The 18,714-nt window shown below is 39.0% G+C and overlaps 1 protein-coding gene across 1 annotated transcript in view; it reads right to left on the minus strand.

Annotated features, from left to right (window-relative positions):
* Window positions 1-545: 545 nt before the first annotated feature.
* The window catches only part of LOC121873941, a 42,855-nt gene continuing 24,686 nt past the window's right edge, over window positions 546-18,714 (minus strand). Inside the window, exons 6-10 of the mRNA XM_042377820.1 lie at window positions 6,472-6,658; window positions 5,572-5,808; window positions 2,110-2,375; window positions 1,849-1,986; window positions 546-606 (exon numbers count right to left, since the gene is read on the minus strand). Of these exons, the coding sequence (XP_042233754.1) occupies window positions 546-606; window positions 1,849-1,986; window positions 2,110-2,375; window positions 5,572-5,808; window positions 6,472-6,658 (889 nt within the window). The remainder of the gene's footprint in view (window positions 607-1,848; window positions 1,987-2,109; window positions 2,376-5,571; window positions 5,809-6,471; window positions 6,659-18,714) is intronic.

Consider the following 18,714-nt stretch of genomic DNA (forward strand, 5'->3'; position numbering starts at 1 on the left):
TATGAGATGTACTTATTACTACCATGCTATTGTACTATTCCAGATGATACTAAATGTTACATAATACTTCCTTGAGATAAATGTATAGTATATATCAGGTGCCTCAAAGAGAGCTCAGGTTCTCAACTGGCTCAGCCATGTTAATAGTGTTATTATTATTCACTTTGTATCTGTATTTTTCTGGCTAAATAAACTGTTACAATTCAATTCAATTTAATCTCCCAGTAGGTAACACAACGACCTTCAACACAATCTTGTCTCCATAGTTTAGTTTTTACTCTTCCTCAAGAAAGAGATGTATTTAGCTTCCGCATTCAATTATTAACACTTGGGATTATTTTAAATTAAATTTCGCCTTGAATCACCATATTTCTAATAGTGCAATGACTGCATCAAAAACACTAAGTGTCTTCATTCACAATAGTCCTACCTGTTACTGTTAGACAACATGCTTGTACAATGTAAAATTATACACTTCATCAACATCAGTCCATTACTGTCTCCATACCATCCATCTACCTTAAACAATCTGCGTCTTCATTTTATTATTCCTGATACTGTTTCATGGCCAGTGCATCAGTTAACTCCAATCCACCATTCAACCTTCTGAAATATGCATAAGCAAGTTTGCGGATGACACCAAAATAGGGCGGCAGATTAATTCAGGGCAGGATGCAAATGCATTACAGGAGGATCTAAATAAACTGCAGGGGTGGTCTGAAAAATGGCAAATGAAATTCAACACCAGCAAGTGCAGCGTACTTAATATTGGAAGAACAAATACTGACAATGTATACAGCCTTAACAACATCAACCTAGAGAAGTCGACTTGTGAAAGAGACCTAGGGGTACTTGTAAGCCCGGACCTACGGCCTAGAAAACAGTGCGTTAATCTTCGAAATAAGGCAAACAGAGTATTGGGTTTTATATCTAGAAGTGTAAGTAATAAGAGTGCAGAGGTCTTATTGCAACTATATCTTGCGCTAGTCAGGCCGCACCTCGATTATGCGGTTCAGTTCTGGTGCCCGTATTATAGAATGGATATCAATTCACTAGAGTCGGTGCAGCGAAGAATGACGAAAATGATTCCGGGACTTAGAAACCTTCCATATCAGGATAGGTTAAAGAAACTTAACTTGCATTCCCTAGAAAGACGAAGAGTGCGGGGAGATATGATGGAAGTATTTAAGTGGGTGAAAGGAATCAATAAAGGGGATATAGATAAAGTTCTTATAATATCCGAGCAGGATAGGACTCGGAGCAACGGATTCAAGTTGGATAAGTTTAGGTTTAGGAGGGAGATAGGAAGAAACTGGTTCACAAATAGGGTGATGGACCAGTGGAACAAGCTTACCAACTTTGTAGTAAGTGCTGGAACTCTGGAAAGTTTCAAAAGGAGGCTAGATGGATTCATGGATGATAGAGAGTGGTTGTAACTCTCGACAGGAGCTGCCATGCACAGGCCAACCGGCCTATTGCAGACTCCTTATTTTCTTACGTTCTTTTGTTCTTATTTCAATCTCAATCACATTACACGTCATTCCCTATTATGTCACTTCTACTCTGCGCAGCTTTCCTGTGTCTAAATTTCACCATCAGTCACCACATTTAGTCTTTGTATTTCCACGTTTCCGTCTCCCTACAACGTATTGCTCTTATATAATGCGTATTTGGCAAACCTAGCTTGAATAGAGGTCAGTTTATTTGTAATTCTGGGTTTCTAATGGGACCACTGTCATTTATACCCACAAAACACAAAATACAAGTAAACCGCAAATATTCTAATTATTCAGTATCTTATTTCTATGATAGATTTAGCATAAACTGTACAATTGACCTGGCACTTGCCTGTTATCACTGGCTTGCTGAAGACCAACTAAGACAGTAGGCACTATTGACATACGTTCAGCCAGGGCCCTGTACAGCACAGAATTCGATTGTTTGAAGAAACTAATAAATTCACGTCCAAACGGCGGCATTGTTATCCTGAAAGTTAAGGGAACCAAAAATAAATTAAATTTTATGAAGTGGCAAAAGAAAACCCATGACAGAGATTAGTAGCTGTGTTACATTGTATTAATTACTAAGTCAAAACACATAAATCCATACTTGTCAAATGAGTCTACGAGTTCCTCTATGGTCTCCGGTCTGGGCGGGTACTTGGGCAGTGTGAGGGCGGCGGTGAGGTTGCCGCGGTAGACAGTGCCCACAATGAAGGCAAACACCAGCCAAGCGGTCACCAGGACACGGGTTGTGTGGCTGCTGGGGAGCTTCCTATTGAGGGGCTGAGACAGAAGCGTCCCCAGGACCAAGTTAAAATTCGTTTCGGCATCGATCTTTCTTCCAAGGTTGCTGCTAACTTCCACCACATTTATCTTTGTGAAATGAAAGATACATAAAAAGGCTTAGCAATTCTGGGAGGACAATTTTGTAATTAATTCATTAATTCACCGCTATGAATGTTGATGAGGCCTATAACATTCCTGTCCGTCCGTCTGTGTGTCTTTACGTACGTAATGCACAGTACTACCTAAAGAAAGGAATATATAAAAAATTAAAGGGAGGGGAGGAGCAGCTCAGAAACAGGTATAATGAACTATATAGGAATGTTAAGAAAAATGTAAGGAAAGCAAAGAGAGACTATGAAATCAAAATAGCAAGAGAATCCAAGGCGAGTCCCAAGGGATTTTTCCAGGTATATAGGACAAAGGTCAAGGACAAAGTTGGGCCTTTAAAGTCAGGGAGGGGAGAAGTGATAAATGGCAATGAAGAAATAAGCAAAGCATTGAACAGCTACTTCTTATCAGTTTTCACAGAAGAAATTTGAGATGAAATTCCGGAGGTGGAACTGATATTTAAGGGAAAGCAAGAAGAGAAAGTAAAGAATATCACTATCAGAAAAGAGGATGTTCTTAAGAAGATAAATATACTAAAGAATACAAAATCCCCAGGGCCGGATGAAATTTTCCCTCGAGTCTTAAAAGAGTGTAGGGAACAGATTAGCGGACCCCTCGTAAACTTATTTACAAAATCATTAGACACTGGAGTTGTGCCAGAGTTGTGGAAACAGGCAAATGTAGTACCCATATTCAAAAAGGGAGACAGAGCATCAGCGTCAAATTACCGGCCGATCAGTTTGACGTCAGCAGTGGGGAAATTTCTTGAATCAATTATAGCAGATAGCATCCGATCGCATCTAGAGAAAAGCAAATTAATCTACGACTCTCAACATGGGTTTACAAAGGGAAAATCTTGTCTAACAAATCTGCTAACGTTTTTTAGGAAAGTCTTCGAGGTAGTAGATAATGACGAAAATTACGATGTTATTTACTTAGACTTTAGCAAAGCATTTGACAGAGTACCGCATCAGAGGCTTCTGAGAAAAATTAAGGTTCATGGTATCGAGGGGAAAGTTTTAAATTGGATAAAATCATGGCTCACCGATAGAACGCAGAGGGTCAGCGTAGATGGTGTTAAATCTGAGTGGGGCCGTGTAACCAGTGGGGTTCCCCAGGGGTCAGTACTAGGCCCACTCTTGTTCATAATCTACATAAACGATTTAGATACTGGGATCAGCAGTGACATAAGCAAGTTTGCAGATGACACCAAAATGGGGCGGCAAATTAATTCAGGGCAGGATGCAAATGCATTACAGGAGGATCTAAATAAACTGCAGGGGTGGTCTGAAAAATGGCAAATGAAATTCAACACCAGCAAGTGCAGCGTACTTAATATTGGAAGAACAAATACTTATAATGTATACAGCCTTAACAACATCAACCTAGAGAAGTCGACTTGTGAAAGAGACCTAGGGGTACTTGTAAGCCCGGACCTACGGCCTAGAAAACAGTGCGTTAATGTTCGAAATAAGGCAAACAGAGTATTGGGTTTTATATCTAGAAGTGTAAGTAACAAGAGTGCAGAGGTTTATTGCAACTATATCTTGCGCTAGTGAGGCCGCACCTCGATTATGCGGTTCAGTTCTGGTGCCCTTATTATAGAATGGATATAATTCACTAGAGTCGGTGCAGCGAAGAATGAAAAAATGATTCCGGGACTTAGAAACCTTCCATATCAGGATAGGTTAAAGAAACTTAACTTGCATTCCCTAGAAAGACGAAGAGTGCGGGGAGATATGATAGAAGTATTTAAGTGGGTGAAAGGAATTAATAAAGGGGATATAGATAAAGTTCTTATAATATCCGAGCAGGATAGGACTCGGTGCAACGGATTCAAGTTGGATAAGTTTAGGTTTAGGAGGGAGATAGGAAGAAACTGGTTCACAAATAGGGTGGTGGACGAGTGGAACAAGCTTAGCAATTTTGTAGTAAGTGCGGGAACTCTGGAAAGTTTCAAAAGGAGGCTAGATAGATTCATGGATGATAGAGAGTGGTAGTAACTCTCGACAGGAGCTGCCATGCACAATTGCACAGGCCAACCGGCCTATTGCAGACTCCTTATTTTCTTATGTTCTTATGTAAACTTAAGCAAGATGCAGGCTCTGTTCCAGCCAGCCCATGTTTCACTCGTACTCCTACCGTCCATCCAGGTTAACAATTTTCAATATATTGGGTCCCACCTGTCCATCACGCGGATATCTACGAGGTTATTCAACATAGGAATAGTTGTGCTCCTGGGGCCTTTAGAAGACTGCATGCATACTTGTGGCTTCAGCTATAAAGAGTAGAAAACAACAACACAGATGCAAGTCTATAGAACAAGGGATTCCCTTATCTTGCTGTATATTAGCGAGCCATGAGTCACACACAGGCCACTTTTACCAGGGAAGTCAGGTAGACAAATGGCATTACCTTTAGTGACACCAAATATAGGAACATTGGGATCGAAATTGTGCAGAACCAACTACGAAGGATAGACCAAGATAGAGAGTAGACTACCATGCAGCCCTACAACCATTAAAAGAAGACAAACGTAGAGCAGATGGGCAACCGAACAGATAATATAAGGAAACATAATGATAAACTTTAAAAAGTGCATATCGAGCAACCTTATAAGTCACAAACGAAGATGAAACCATTACAAAAATTCCATCTTTCTCTCTTCGTCACACTCGTTTCCAAGAGAGAGAGAGAGAGAGAGAGAGAGAGAGAGAGAGAGAGCGAGAGAATATATACATATGCATCACGATGGGTTAAGTTTTTGTGAATTTTTTTGTTTATTTTTGGCTCACTTTAGATAACTGAGCTCTGTTAGTCAATATGAAGATCGGGATATCCGCGTCTGTAAAACAAAAATGCTAGTATTCTATATTTTTTCCCAAACCCACTGCTTATATTCGGTTCTTTAACATTTTATATTCATCACTTCATCTTTTAACATTTATCACTCCTACAGTTTCGAACTTCCATTTAAGAAACCCCGCTGTAATAGATATTATCCAAATATAATAAGTCCATTCACTTGCATCACGACTTAAATATTTCTTCCCCAGTTTGCTAGATGTAAGTATCCTGATTTTTTTTAATAGATTACCTATCATTAATAACTAGTGCAGCAGTTCATGATTGTGTACAATAATTAAATTTATGAGACGACTTGTGTTAATCATACCAGATAAATTGCCATGGGCATGAAGAGCACTACTGCTAAAATGGCCAGCCAAACCCCGTCAGACAGCGGGTAGTAGAGACTCTGCCACTGGGGCTTCAAGGCAGGTTTGGCTGCACTGAAGTCAAGGGAGCCATACTCATAAGTGTAGGAGAAATCGTATCGGTGGAGGCGTTGAGGTAAAACGTTGTGGAACACTGTTGCCATAAAGGAAACCCGCTCCTCTACCAGTGACGCCACCTGCAAGAGAAACCAGATATCAGATGAACAACGGTGATATGGAGAAATCCGACTGTGAGAAAGATTAAGGGGTAATGATAAGTAGGACTCTTAAACCAAGACAACAATGCATATTTGTTCGAAACACGGCTAACAAAGTAATTGAGTTCATACTAGCGAGGTCATCCTAAACTATATCTTGCTCTTGTGAGACCTCACTTGGATTATGCAGTTCTGTTTTGGTCAACGTACTACAGAATGGATATCGAATCCCTCGAATGCATACAGCGAAGGATGGCAAGACTAATCCCGGGCATTAGGAACCTTGAGTACAGAGACAGATTAAAGCATCTTAATTTGCACTCCCTCGAGAGACGTAGAGTGATGGGCGATATGATCGAAGTGTATAAATGGAAGTCGAGGTTAAACAAATGTGATATAACAAAGGTACTTAAACCATCCAACCAGGAGCGAACTCGTAGTAATGGTTTTAAATTAGACAAATTTAAAATTAGGGCCGGAGTAGGTAAACACTGGGTTGGAAATAGAGTGATGGGCGAGTGGAACAAGTTATAAAACATCACCATTAAATCGAACACGCGGGCTAATAGGCCCGCTGCAGATGTCTTACGGGTAATATCATATATACGGAGCATTCAAAATCTAAACCATTTATTTCCTTACTTCGTCCCAGCTCTCGGTCTGAAGAACACGAATGGTAAAGTTGAGGGTCTCCGCTATGATTTCCAGCAGGAAGTAGTCAGTGCCTGAGTATTTCTTGACGAGGGTACCGTTCAGGGTTTGGTGCATCACCTCCTCCCAGTGTGGAGTGTAAGGCAGTGCTGTCACGTTCACTGTCTCACCATAGAAGCTAGGAAAAAGTATATTCACCTTACCAAATAATATCAGGTAACAGTGTAAACATGGGTTGTGTAATTTTATGTGTCTGGGGAGTTTTGTTTTTTTTTACTTCTTTTCACTGCTAGAAAGTTCATCCATTTTCATGGTAGAGTCAAAATGAAAGCAGCATGAGCAACCTGCTTTTCATAGAAGTAACATGACATAGAATCTTTTAGAGCTAAATTTGTTTCATCTGGTAAGTCCATGGACCATACAAGTGTGAAATGAATTCTGCTGTTCAGTTCTGGATTCATGAGGGCAATTGGTGTAAAATAGACAAACATGAGGAAATATGAACTGGAAAACATAATTTTGAGAAAGAGATGAAAAAAGCTTCAATAATATTTGTCTGTTCATACTTAAAAAGTACGTTGAATTCCTGTAGAGGTTCCTGAGGAATGTTATTGATAAGTTTCCACAGAAGTGTACGTGAATTAAATAGTAATATCTAGCATTCTGACTGTTGGTGTAAGATACATTGACGGTAAAATATATATTTTATATATATATATATATATATATATATATATATATATATATATATATATATATATATATATATATATATATCTTGATAAAATCACACGGGAAAATGGAAACAACGGAGTACCTTAGCTTTCGTCTTTATTCAAGACATCTTCAGAGGCAACTAGATTACATGGACAGAGAGAGGCTTAAATATACAGGGTGACCTAAAAACATGAGGTCATGTCATAATGATGACATCCACTAATCCCCACACCAACACAACCGTAGAGGAGCTTAAGAGAAGGGTGGTGACGTGACTAGACAGGTCAGGTCAGAAAAAAGGGACCCACAAAATAACTGTCATACATCAAGATCAAAGGTTTTCAAAGCAGTTTTAACCTTGGGCCACTGACAAATAAATTTATGTAACATATTATCAGTTTTGAACTGACCATCACTAAGGTTTATTGATTTTAATTCCTTAATCAAACTAGCTTCAACCAGAAGTCTTTCTGTGACACAAGATGATTTGAATACTTCTAAGCTTTTTTCCCAAGCAATGGGGTGATTATTATTCCTAACATGAACGAACAAGGCACTGCTTTCAGATGCAGTTCTGATATTATACTTATGTTGTTTGATTCTGAGCTGCAGTGTTTTTCCTGTCTGACCTACATAATTACAATTACATTGGCTACATGGAATACAATAAACACTTCCATTTACATTCAAACTTGGGCTATTCCTTATTAACATATTGGTAATGGTTGAGTCATACTTGAAAACAACATTAATATTTAGAAGCTTGAGGGACCGAACTAAAGGGACAAATTCATCACGATAGGGCAGAGTCAAAATATTCTTAAGTGTAGGAACTTGTCTGGTTAGAGAGGAATGAAAGGATTTTTTAGCCCTTTTAAAGCAACGATCAACAAACACAGAAGGGTACCCAAGTTTCTGTGCAATAGAACGAATGTGTTTAAATTCGTCGTCAATAAATTCAGAGTCACAAATACGCAGACATCGTAGGAACATAGCAGAAAAAACTGACATTTTGGTAGACTCAAGGTGATTGGATAAAAAGTGAATGAAACTGTCTACCTGTGTGGGCTTTCTATATACCTTAAATTTATAGTTTTGGCCATTTCTCATGATAAGCATATCAAGAAATGGAAGGGATTCACTTATTTCTCTTTCAATTTTGAATGTGATACTAGGGACAATATTATTAAGCTTGTCTAAAAATTCCAAAGGGTCACTGTTTTTAGGCCAAAGACAAAGAACATCATCTACATATCTATACCAAGGAGGAATACAGTCCACTACATTGGGGAGTAATCTAGACTCAAAGAACTCCATATAAATACAGGCTAGAGGAGCAGAAAGACAATTACCCATGCTCATGCCAAATACTTGCTTGTAGAACTTCCCATTTGCACTAAACACATTGTCAGTTACGCATAACTCTATCAATTTCAGGAAAGTATCATGTTCAATAGTTAAATCTAGCAGTTGTAATTTATCTTTAAGAAATGAAAGTAAGTCTTTCACAGGTACTCTAGTGAACAGTGAATTTACATCAAAACTTATTAATTCGCAAGGTTCGTTGTGTTTCTTGAGTTTATCAATTAAATCACTGCTATTGCGTATATGTGAATTAGATATTTGGCCTGTAAGAGGGGATATCATCTTTACCAGCCACTTGGATAATTTGTAAGTAACAGAACCCACAGAACTCACGATAGGACGTAATGGATTATTAAGCTTGTGTGTTTTGATCAATCCATACATATAAGGTAAAGTGGGATTGATTTGAGAGAGCTGTTTAGTGAGATCGGGGTTCTTTTTCAATAACATCTTCATTTTGGAATTAGATAACTTATTAATATTTTCCAGGGGATCTTTCGTAAGCTCACAATACGTGCTTTCATCACTAAGTAATGAATTCATCTTATCATTGTAGTCACTTTTATCCAAGATAACAATAGCATTAGACTTATCAGCCTTGGTAATATGGATATTCTTATTTCTTTTCAAGTTTATCAAGGCTGTTTCAAATCTTTTTGGAATGTTTGAAGCAAATTTCTTATTTAAAACACTATGTATACAACCTTTAGCTATGGAAATATCTTCATTTGTAACATCAGACGACTTCATCTTTTCCAGGTTGATTAAACCTTTAGCAATAGTAAGCGGATTAACGCACCGTTGAGTGATAGAAAACTTCCTACCAAAACCAAGAACAAGTTTCTCATTTGTCTGTAGATCATAAGATGATAAGTTTATGAACAAATTTGGATCACTCAATATGGTCCAGTAACTCTCGTCAAACAGAGCATTTAATTTGGCATTTAACCTTCTTTTTTGGGCTTTGTCAGTTTCACTAAGAAGTTGATATACAAAATCACGAATGGTGTGCCACTTATCAACACAAACACTGTTTTGCATAAGTATTTTACACTGAGCACTGTGCTTGAAGGCTAATTTCACACTATCACTTGAACTCTTGATAAGGGAATCTAGCAACACCTTATCCAACTCAGAGAATGCTTGATTGTCCAGATTTCTTAGTCTACTTGGAAGACAGGACTTGGGAACAATTTTATCATCTCTGCAATCTTTCAAAAACTTCAACTTGTTTTTGAGACTATGAGCCTTCAGCAAACTCTTCTTGTAGTTGCGGTAGATGGGGCGAAGATGAGGATGTTGTTGACAGATTAAGGACACAGCGTAAGAGAGACGTGTAAGTTCCATATTTCATGTAAATCCACAATGAAAACGTGGATAAGATAAATCTTGATAAAATCACACGGGAAAATGGAAACAACGGAGTACCTTAGCTTTCGTCTTTATTCAAGACATCTTCAGAGGCAACTAGATTACATGGACAGAGAGAGGCTTAAATATACAGGGTGACCTAAAAACATGAGGTCATGTCATAATGATGACATCCACTAATCCCCACACCAACACAACCGTAGAGGAGCTTAAGAGAAGGGTGGTGACGTGACTAGACAGGTCAGGTCAGAAAAAAGGGACCCACAAAATAACTGTCATACATCAAGATCAAAGGTTTTCAAAGCAGTTTTAACCTTGGGCCACTGACAAATAAATTTATGTAACATATTATCAGTTTTGAACTGACCATCACTAAGGTTTATTGATTTTAATTCCTTAATCAAACTAGCTTCAACCAGAAGTCTTTCTGTGACACAAGATGATTTAAATACTTCTAAGCTTTTTTCCGAAAATTTAAACATGATACCCGAGGCACCGACTCTATTCAGAGATAGTGAAGAAAACAAATTAAGCGACATAGTAGTGACAAAATAAAGCCTACTTAAGTCACCTGGTCCCGATGAGATATTTGCCAGAGTATTAAAGGAATGTAAGGAAGAGCTTAGTATGCCCTTAGCAAAGTTGTTTAACATGTCCTTAAAAACAGGTGTAGTACCAGAATCCTGGAGGATAGCGAATGTAATACCGATTTTCAAGAAGGGGGATAGATCACTATCCTCTAACTACCGCCCAATCAGTCTAACATCAATAGTAGGCAAATTACTGGAAGCTATCATTTCAAACTCTATTCGAAATCACCTGGAGAAGCACCGATTGATCAATGATTCCCAGCATGGCTTCACAAGCGGACGTTCTTGTCTAACTAATCTATTAACATTCTTTTCATCAGTTTTCGAATTGGTGGACGAGGGGCACAATTATGATGTGGTATATGACGAATTTAGCAAAGCCTTCGACAGAGTCCACCATGAAAGACTAATTTGAAAGGTAGAAGCACATGGCATAAAAGGTAACATCCTTAAATGGATTAGGGTGTGGTTACAGGACAGGAAACAGAGAGTGAGCATTAACGGAACCAAGTCCCATTGGAGCAACGTCACAAGTGAAGTTACCCAAGGCTCAGTACTTGGACCATTATTATTTATTATATACATAAACGACGTAGATATCGACATAGACAGCAACATAAGTAAATTTGCTGATGACACGAAAATAGGACGTGTATTAAATCTGACAAGGACTCCGCAAAACTACAGGAAAATCTAAACAAATTTTTCGAATGGTCTGAAAAATGGCAGATGAAATTCAACGTGGACAAATGTAAAGTACTCAGTATAGGAGATGTAAACAGGGAAACCAGATACCACATGAACAACGACGCCATAGAGAAATCCGACTGCGAGAGAGATTTAGGAGTAATGATAAGTAGGAACCTTAAGCCAAGTAAACAAGTGTTTTTGCTCATAACAAGGCTAATAAAGTACTTGGGTTCATACAAAGGAGTGTTAGTTACAAGACTAGCGATGTCATCCTAAAACTGTATCTTGCGCTTGTGAGACCACACATGGATTATGCAGTTCAGTTCTGGTCACCGTATTACAGAATGGATATAGAATCCTTGGAAACAATTCAGAGGAGAATGACAAGACTAATCCCGGGCATTAGGAACCTTGAGTATAGAGACAGGTTAAAGCATCTTAATTTGCACTCTCTAGAGAGACGTAGAGGGAGGGGCGACCTGATAGAGGTGTATAAGTGGAAGTCAGGGCTAAACAAAGGGGACATTACAAAGGTACTCAAACTATCCAACCAGGAGCGAACTCATAACAATGGTTTTAAATTAGACAAATTTAGATTTAGGCGTGAAATAGGTAAACACTGGTTTGGAAACAGAGTAGTGGATGAGTGGAACAAGTTACCAAATATCATCATTAAGTCGAATACGCTGAATAGCTTCAAACATAGGTTGGATTCTTATATGAGCAATAGGGGTTGGGTGTAAACGAGACTGCCCAGTATGGGCCAATAGGCCGGCTGCAGTTTCCTCCATTCACAGATAGAACGCAGAGGGTCAGCGTAGTGGCTCACCTATAGAATGCAGAGGGTCAGCTTAGATGGTGTTAAATCTGAGTGGGGCCGTGTAACCAGTGGGGTTCCCCAGGGGTCAGTACTAGGCCCACTCTTGTTCATAATCTACATAAACGATTTAGATACTGGGATCAGCAGTGACATAAGCAAGTTTGCTGATGACACCAAAATAGGGCGGCAAATTAATTCAGGGCAGGATGCAAATGCATTACAGGAGGATCTAAATAAACTGCAGGGGTGGTCTGAAAAATGGCAAATGAAATTCAACACCAGCAAGTGCAGCGTACTTAATATTGGAAGAACAAATACTTATAATGTATACAGCCTTAACAACATCAACCTAGAGAAGTCGACTTGTGAAAGAGACCTAGGGGTACTTGTAAGCCCGGACCTACGGCCTAGAAAACAGTGCGTTAATGTTCGAAATAAGGCAAACAGAGTATTGGGTTTTATATAAAGTGTAAGTAACAAGAGTGCAGAGGTCTTATTGCAACTATATCTTGCTAGTTAGGCCGCACCTCGATTATGCGGTTCAGTTCTGGTGCCCTATTATAGAATGGATATAAATTCACTAGAGTCGGTGCAGCGAAAGAATGACAAAAATGATTCAGGGACTTAGAAACCTTCCATATCAGGATAGGTTAAAGAAACTTAACTTGCATTCCCTAGAAAGACGAAGAGTGCGGGGAGATATGATAGAAGTATTTAAGTGGGTGAAAGGAATCAATAAAGGGGATATAGATAAAGTTCTTATAATATCCGAGCAGGATAGGACTCGGAGCAACTGATTCAAGTTGGATAAGTTTAGGTTTAGGAGGGAGATAGGAAGAAACTGGTTCACAAATAGGGTGGTGGACGAGTGGAACAGGCTTAGCAACTTTGTAGTAAGTGCTGGAACTCTGGAAAGTTTCAAAAGGAGACTAGATAGATTCATGGATGATAGAGAGTGGTAGTAACTCTCGACAGGAGCTGCCATGCACAGGCCAACCGGCCTATTGCAGACTCCTTATTTTCTTATGTTCTTATGTTCTTATGTTCTTATGTTCCACCTCCAAGGCCAGCCAATGACTGACTCGCTCCATACTCCAGGGGACTGCAACCCTAATACCAATATTAATCAACTCCCACATTAAGCTACAAAAATACCTACATACGCACAGAAATTTTGTTTAATGTATCAAGTACCAGCCCTGCTCACACACAATTACAAAAAATATCTTATTTACACTACTTAAGGGTAACATGTCTAAAAAATATTTTGCAATCTACAGTGCAATGAACCACTATACATTACGCCATGCATAACACCCCCCTCCTTAAAATAAAACCTATAGGGTTTTACATTGGCAACACACAGATATCACATCTGCCTAATATGGCCTACACAGAGTATCAGCAATAATGTTATCCTTACCCTTCTTATGTCTAATTTCAATATCATATGATTAAAGTGCCAAACACCAGTCAGATAAACGTTGGTAACTTGGAGGGGTGCTACACATACCAAATGGCATAACGGTATACTGATACAAGCAATAAGGATTAACAATTGCCGATATGCGTTTCGCTCGCTCTGACAAGGGTGCCTGAACACAAGGGAATGCCCGCTCACTGTCACTAGGTCACCTCATCATTCAGAATGCCAATTTTCAGGAAAGACCTGCAGTAGGGTACTTGTTTCACTAGGGCTACGTCGTCCACCAACATAACACCATGGGTCACCACTGGGCTAGGCTGTGGCACATCACAAAAGATGGGCTGGACTTCTTGTAGGAGACACAATACATCGCTTCTCTGGTCCTGTAGTAGACGGCACAATTTAAAAGAAGGATCACTTAACAAATCAGAATTGTTCAGTCTGATATGGGCTTTCAATTCCCCAAAGTCCTGCTTAGGTCACTCATCTTCCTCCACTCCATCACATGTCACTGTATTGCACACCACCTTATCAGGTCTAACAAAATAGGGTTTCAACAGATTCACATGTACTAGTCTTTTAGTCTTCATACGTTCAGGCGTGGCTATGACATAGTTAACATCTACTACTTTACTCAAAACTTCAAAGGGACCCTGATACTTAGCTTGTAGGGGAAACTTCCTAATGGGCAAGAACAAAAGCACTTTATCCCCAACAATAAATTTTCTATCTTCTTCAGTTTCATCGTCTTCTTCCCAATTCTCATGCAATAGTTTCAAGGGACCACGGATATTCCGGCCACATATCAGTTCACATGGTAAGAATCCCAAACTAGACTGTATAGTACATCTGATAACATACAATAGATGTAATATAAGCCAACATATAATATAATATAAACCAAGTGCACACACAGGTATAACTTCCGGAAAGCTAGTGGAAGCACACATCACCGGTAACAAATAATTATTATCACACTCAGTTTTAGGAAGAGGGTCCACACACTCAATGATTACTTTTGCAAATGGCTCATCAGCAAAGGGTATAGATTTTAAAGGTGCAGATAACAATAATTGATTGGGCTTACCAACTAGCTGGCATACATGACATGTACGGCAAAAATCTGCTATGCCTGAGGAAACACTAGATTCATAATGGCTCTCGGGTTCTGATACTGCCTTAGGAAATAAGTGAACCAACGACTGGTCAGACTCTTGAGCAGAAATCAACATCTCTCTTCTGACAGGAAGGCTACTGAAAACAACATTCACATGGTCCTTAGAATCTGTCTTTACATCACTTGACAGATCACTCATAGGTTGATCAACTATACCTGCATCTAACTGCTCTGGCTTAACATCAAACAGTCCATTCAAATAATAATCGGGCAGAACATCAACCCGATCATTCACATCTGTCCCATACGTCACCATTTTAGTTTGACTACGGGTTAAAGCACAAGAAGGGAATAACCCAACTAACTTACTCACAAGATCTGCAGCAGGGTTATTACTCAAAGGTGTAGAGCACACAACTGGATCTGGAAGAACAAGGCTACCAGATATATCATTTCCCAAGAACAATGTTACTCCATCCACTGGCAAAACCTCCTGAACCCCTCCTGCAACTTGCTGAGACAAAAGGTCCGTCTGAAGATACACTTTACACAAAGGAACGCAAGTGGTTCCACTAACGCCCCGCAACATAACAAGCTCACCAGTATAAGCCTCTTCCACAGATGGAAGAGAACTTTTCAACAGAATAATAAGTGAAGCACCAGTATCCCTCAAAATACTCACAGGGACAGCAGGACTACCCTCGGATACGGACACGAAACCAGGAAACTGAAAGGGCTGGAACAAATCCTCAGGATCCACGCAAACTGGGTCAGAAACCGCAGCAACATCATTTGCTGAGACAAATGCAAGATTAGCAACAGGCGTTTCATGGGACTCCATAGCTTTGAGCTTAGGACATTGGGCGATATAGTGACCAGGCTTTTTACAATAAAAACACACATAAGTCAAAACCCAGCTAAATCCAAAACCACCATGACCATCAGAACTTCTGCCAATATTTTCAAAAGAGAGTTTATTACCTCCAGTATGTTACCAACCGGGTGCTTACCACCTTGAGCTGGAGTTACGGCTGGGCCTGGAACCTCATTAACTTTATGTTTATGAATAAGACTGAAATTTTCCGTCAAAATGGCAGCTCTCTCAATAGTTGTAACTTCCTTCTCACAAACGTACGAATGGACGTCTGTGGGGATATCTCTAAAATACTGCTCTAGTGCCATCAATTCACAAAGTTCATCATAGGTTTTAACTCCACTAGCCGATAACCATCTGTTGCCCAATTTATTGACAGTGTGACCATATTCGATATATGACTGATCGGGCAATTTGAATATATTTCTAAACTTATCTCTATATGACTCTGCTGTCAAGTGGTAAGATTTCAAAATGGCTTCCTTGACCACAGAATACTCGTTTTGCTGAGAGCTGGCTAGGGACAAGTAAGTGGAACGGCCTTTGCCCACAAGGACAGACTGGATCAGCAAGGGCCAATACTGCTGAGGCCAGGAAAGAGGTGTGGCAATCTGCTCAAATTGGATGAAAAACTCTTCCGTATCATGTTCTTCAAATTTTGGTACAAACTTCGTCAGTTTAATTACATCAAACTTGACGTCACATGACTCCAGAGTAGCTTTCTTGTCCAACAACTCTAACTTGAATACCCTTTCTCTTTCCATGTCCTCCATTGCTTTTTCCTGTAACCTTAGCTTCATTTCCTACTCCAGCTTCTCTCTTTCTAACTGCAACTCTATTAACTTTACTGACGGACCTTCCTCCATCTCACACAGTTGGAACGCAGAGTCATCCAAAATTGACTTTTCCACCAATCTTTAATTACTGCATTTTTGATAGTTGTCTTTTTCCAGTTTGACTTAATCTCTACTTTATAAAGCTTAGCCAACGAAACTCAGTCATCTTTACGAACGGTACTACATACCAGACTTAACACTGAAGGTCCAACAATGAACTTAGATAAATCAAGAGGTTTCATTTTAAACATATATGGCAACTTACCGACTAGTGGAGAAAACTTGTACCAAAAAATTATTCGCAAACTTCTCTCTTGATGATTTTAACTGTTTAACTTAATTTAAGTTAATTTCATCATAAATCTCCTGGACAGGCACCCTTTTTGTTATGCCATAGCTTATCAACTTGAATTAATTTAAAGATTAATATACTAATGAGGGCACATATGGCACAACAAAAATAAAAACAAAAAACAAATTGGCAACTCAGCACATCTTATTCCTGGGTTCAAGCAGCCCTCTTTATCCCAAGAGTTCGGGAGTGAAGGTTTGGAATTATACACATTGCAAAAGATTTAAATGAAATTTAATAACAAAAAAATTACCATACTAAATGTGAAGGTTCCATCATGAAGAGATAAATTAAATCAAGAGAATAAATAATCAACATAATCCTGAGTAAACCACTGATATATGCACAGTAAATAAACAATAAACTACTTTGTAATATCACCATTGATTGCACTTTACACCCATAAATAATACTAGAGCAGCACTGAAAAATTATTTCTCAAATAAACCTGATTTGAAAAGGTATCCACCACTGACAAACTCAAACATCCTTCCAACTCCAAGGCCAGCCAATGACTGACATCATTCCATACTCCATTGGACTACATATCTAATACTAATATTAATCAACTCTCACATTAAGCAATCGAAGCCCCTAAGAAAAATAAGGATCTACATGTTACTAAAGCAGATAAAGCCAACCCAGTAGTGATTTTAAATAAAGATGATTATTTTTCTAAAATGAATGACCTTTTATGTGATGTTGCAACATATTCTAAGCTCATAAATAATCCTCTCAACACAGTTAACACTCATTTTAACAAAAAACTTAAGCCTAATATCCCAGCAAGACCCATCATTAGCTCAGTTGTGTCAATCACTTATAAGTTATCTAAACGGCTAGTTTCTCTACTAAATCCCCTAGTTGGCAACATTTCTAACTCTAATATTACGAATAATATGGATCTGGTTGATAAACTCAATAACTTACACGTTAATTATGATTTTAAACTGGTTAGTTTTGATGTAACATCACTCTTTATAAAGGTCCCAGTTGATGATTTACTGGAGTTCTTCACAGATTCCCTGGATAACATTTCGTTGCCTGTCTCGAAAGATGACTCTATCGAACTTATCAAACTATGTATTAAAGTTTGTAAATTTGAATTCATTAGAGAATATTATGCTAAAAAAATTCGGTATGGCAATGGGTAATCCGCTTTCACCAGTATTAAGCAACTTATTGTAAGGGCGGAAACGATCTTCCTGCTGGTTACCGCTGCTAACTCGCTCGTTTGCTGGTGCGGACGACACTTGGGGCGGTTGGACAGAGGTGAGAACGGCAGCTTCTATCTGGGTCACGGGCAGATTCAACCCAGCCGCCATAGTCACTATCTAGCTACCCCTCTGTTCGTCAAATTCTGGCTGTGATCTCATCATAGGTCCTGGACTCGTGGGCTGTGTCCCCAGACCTTCACCTATCGACTGTCAATTCTCTGGTCATCTACCACTACCACATACCACGACCGTCAGTTCATCTCATTCCGTCTGTGCCCCGGTGTTCTGCCATTTCAAGAAGTCGCTCGAGTGTGGAGTTGAATGGACGCTTCCCTACCCTGAGTGTGGATCACCTTGTTCCAGAACCTTACCCCAGGGCCACTGCCATAGGAAATATCTGTTCATTGTTTGATTCTTTCAGTTGTTGACTCCCATTAATTGTTTGATTCTATTAATTGCTGACTCCCATTAATTGTTTGCTCCCTTTAATTGTTATTTGATGTTTGTTGAGTGGCGTCAGAGTTTTGTGTTATATTTTTATAGTAAAGAGATGTCAATCTCAAACGGTTGTTTGTTATTCCTCAGAAAACCATGGTCCGTGACTTTCCTTAATTAAGAACCTGATTAGTCTGGTTAGGGATTTCTATCCCTAAGTCCCAGGCCTTTACACTTATATATGGAATTCTTTGAGAAGAAACTATTAAGTAATATTTTACCACCTTCAGCATTCTGGTTTAGATATGTAGATGATGTAATATGTCTTTGGCAATGTAATGAGGACCTAAAAGCTTTTCTACCACAACTTAACAACTTAGCCCCCTCGATCAAATTCACAGTAGAATTACCATTCCTAGACTGT

This window comes from Homarus americanus, unplaced genomic scaffold (genome assembly GCF_018991925.1).
Source record: "Homarus americanus isolate GMGI-L3 unplaced genomic scaffold, GMGI_Hamer_2.0 scaffold25827, whole genome shotgun sequence".
NCBI lineage: Eukaryota > Metazoa > Arthropoda > Malacostraca > Decapoda > Nephropidae > Homarus > Homarus americanus.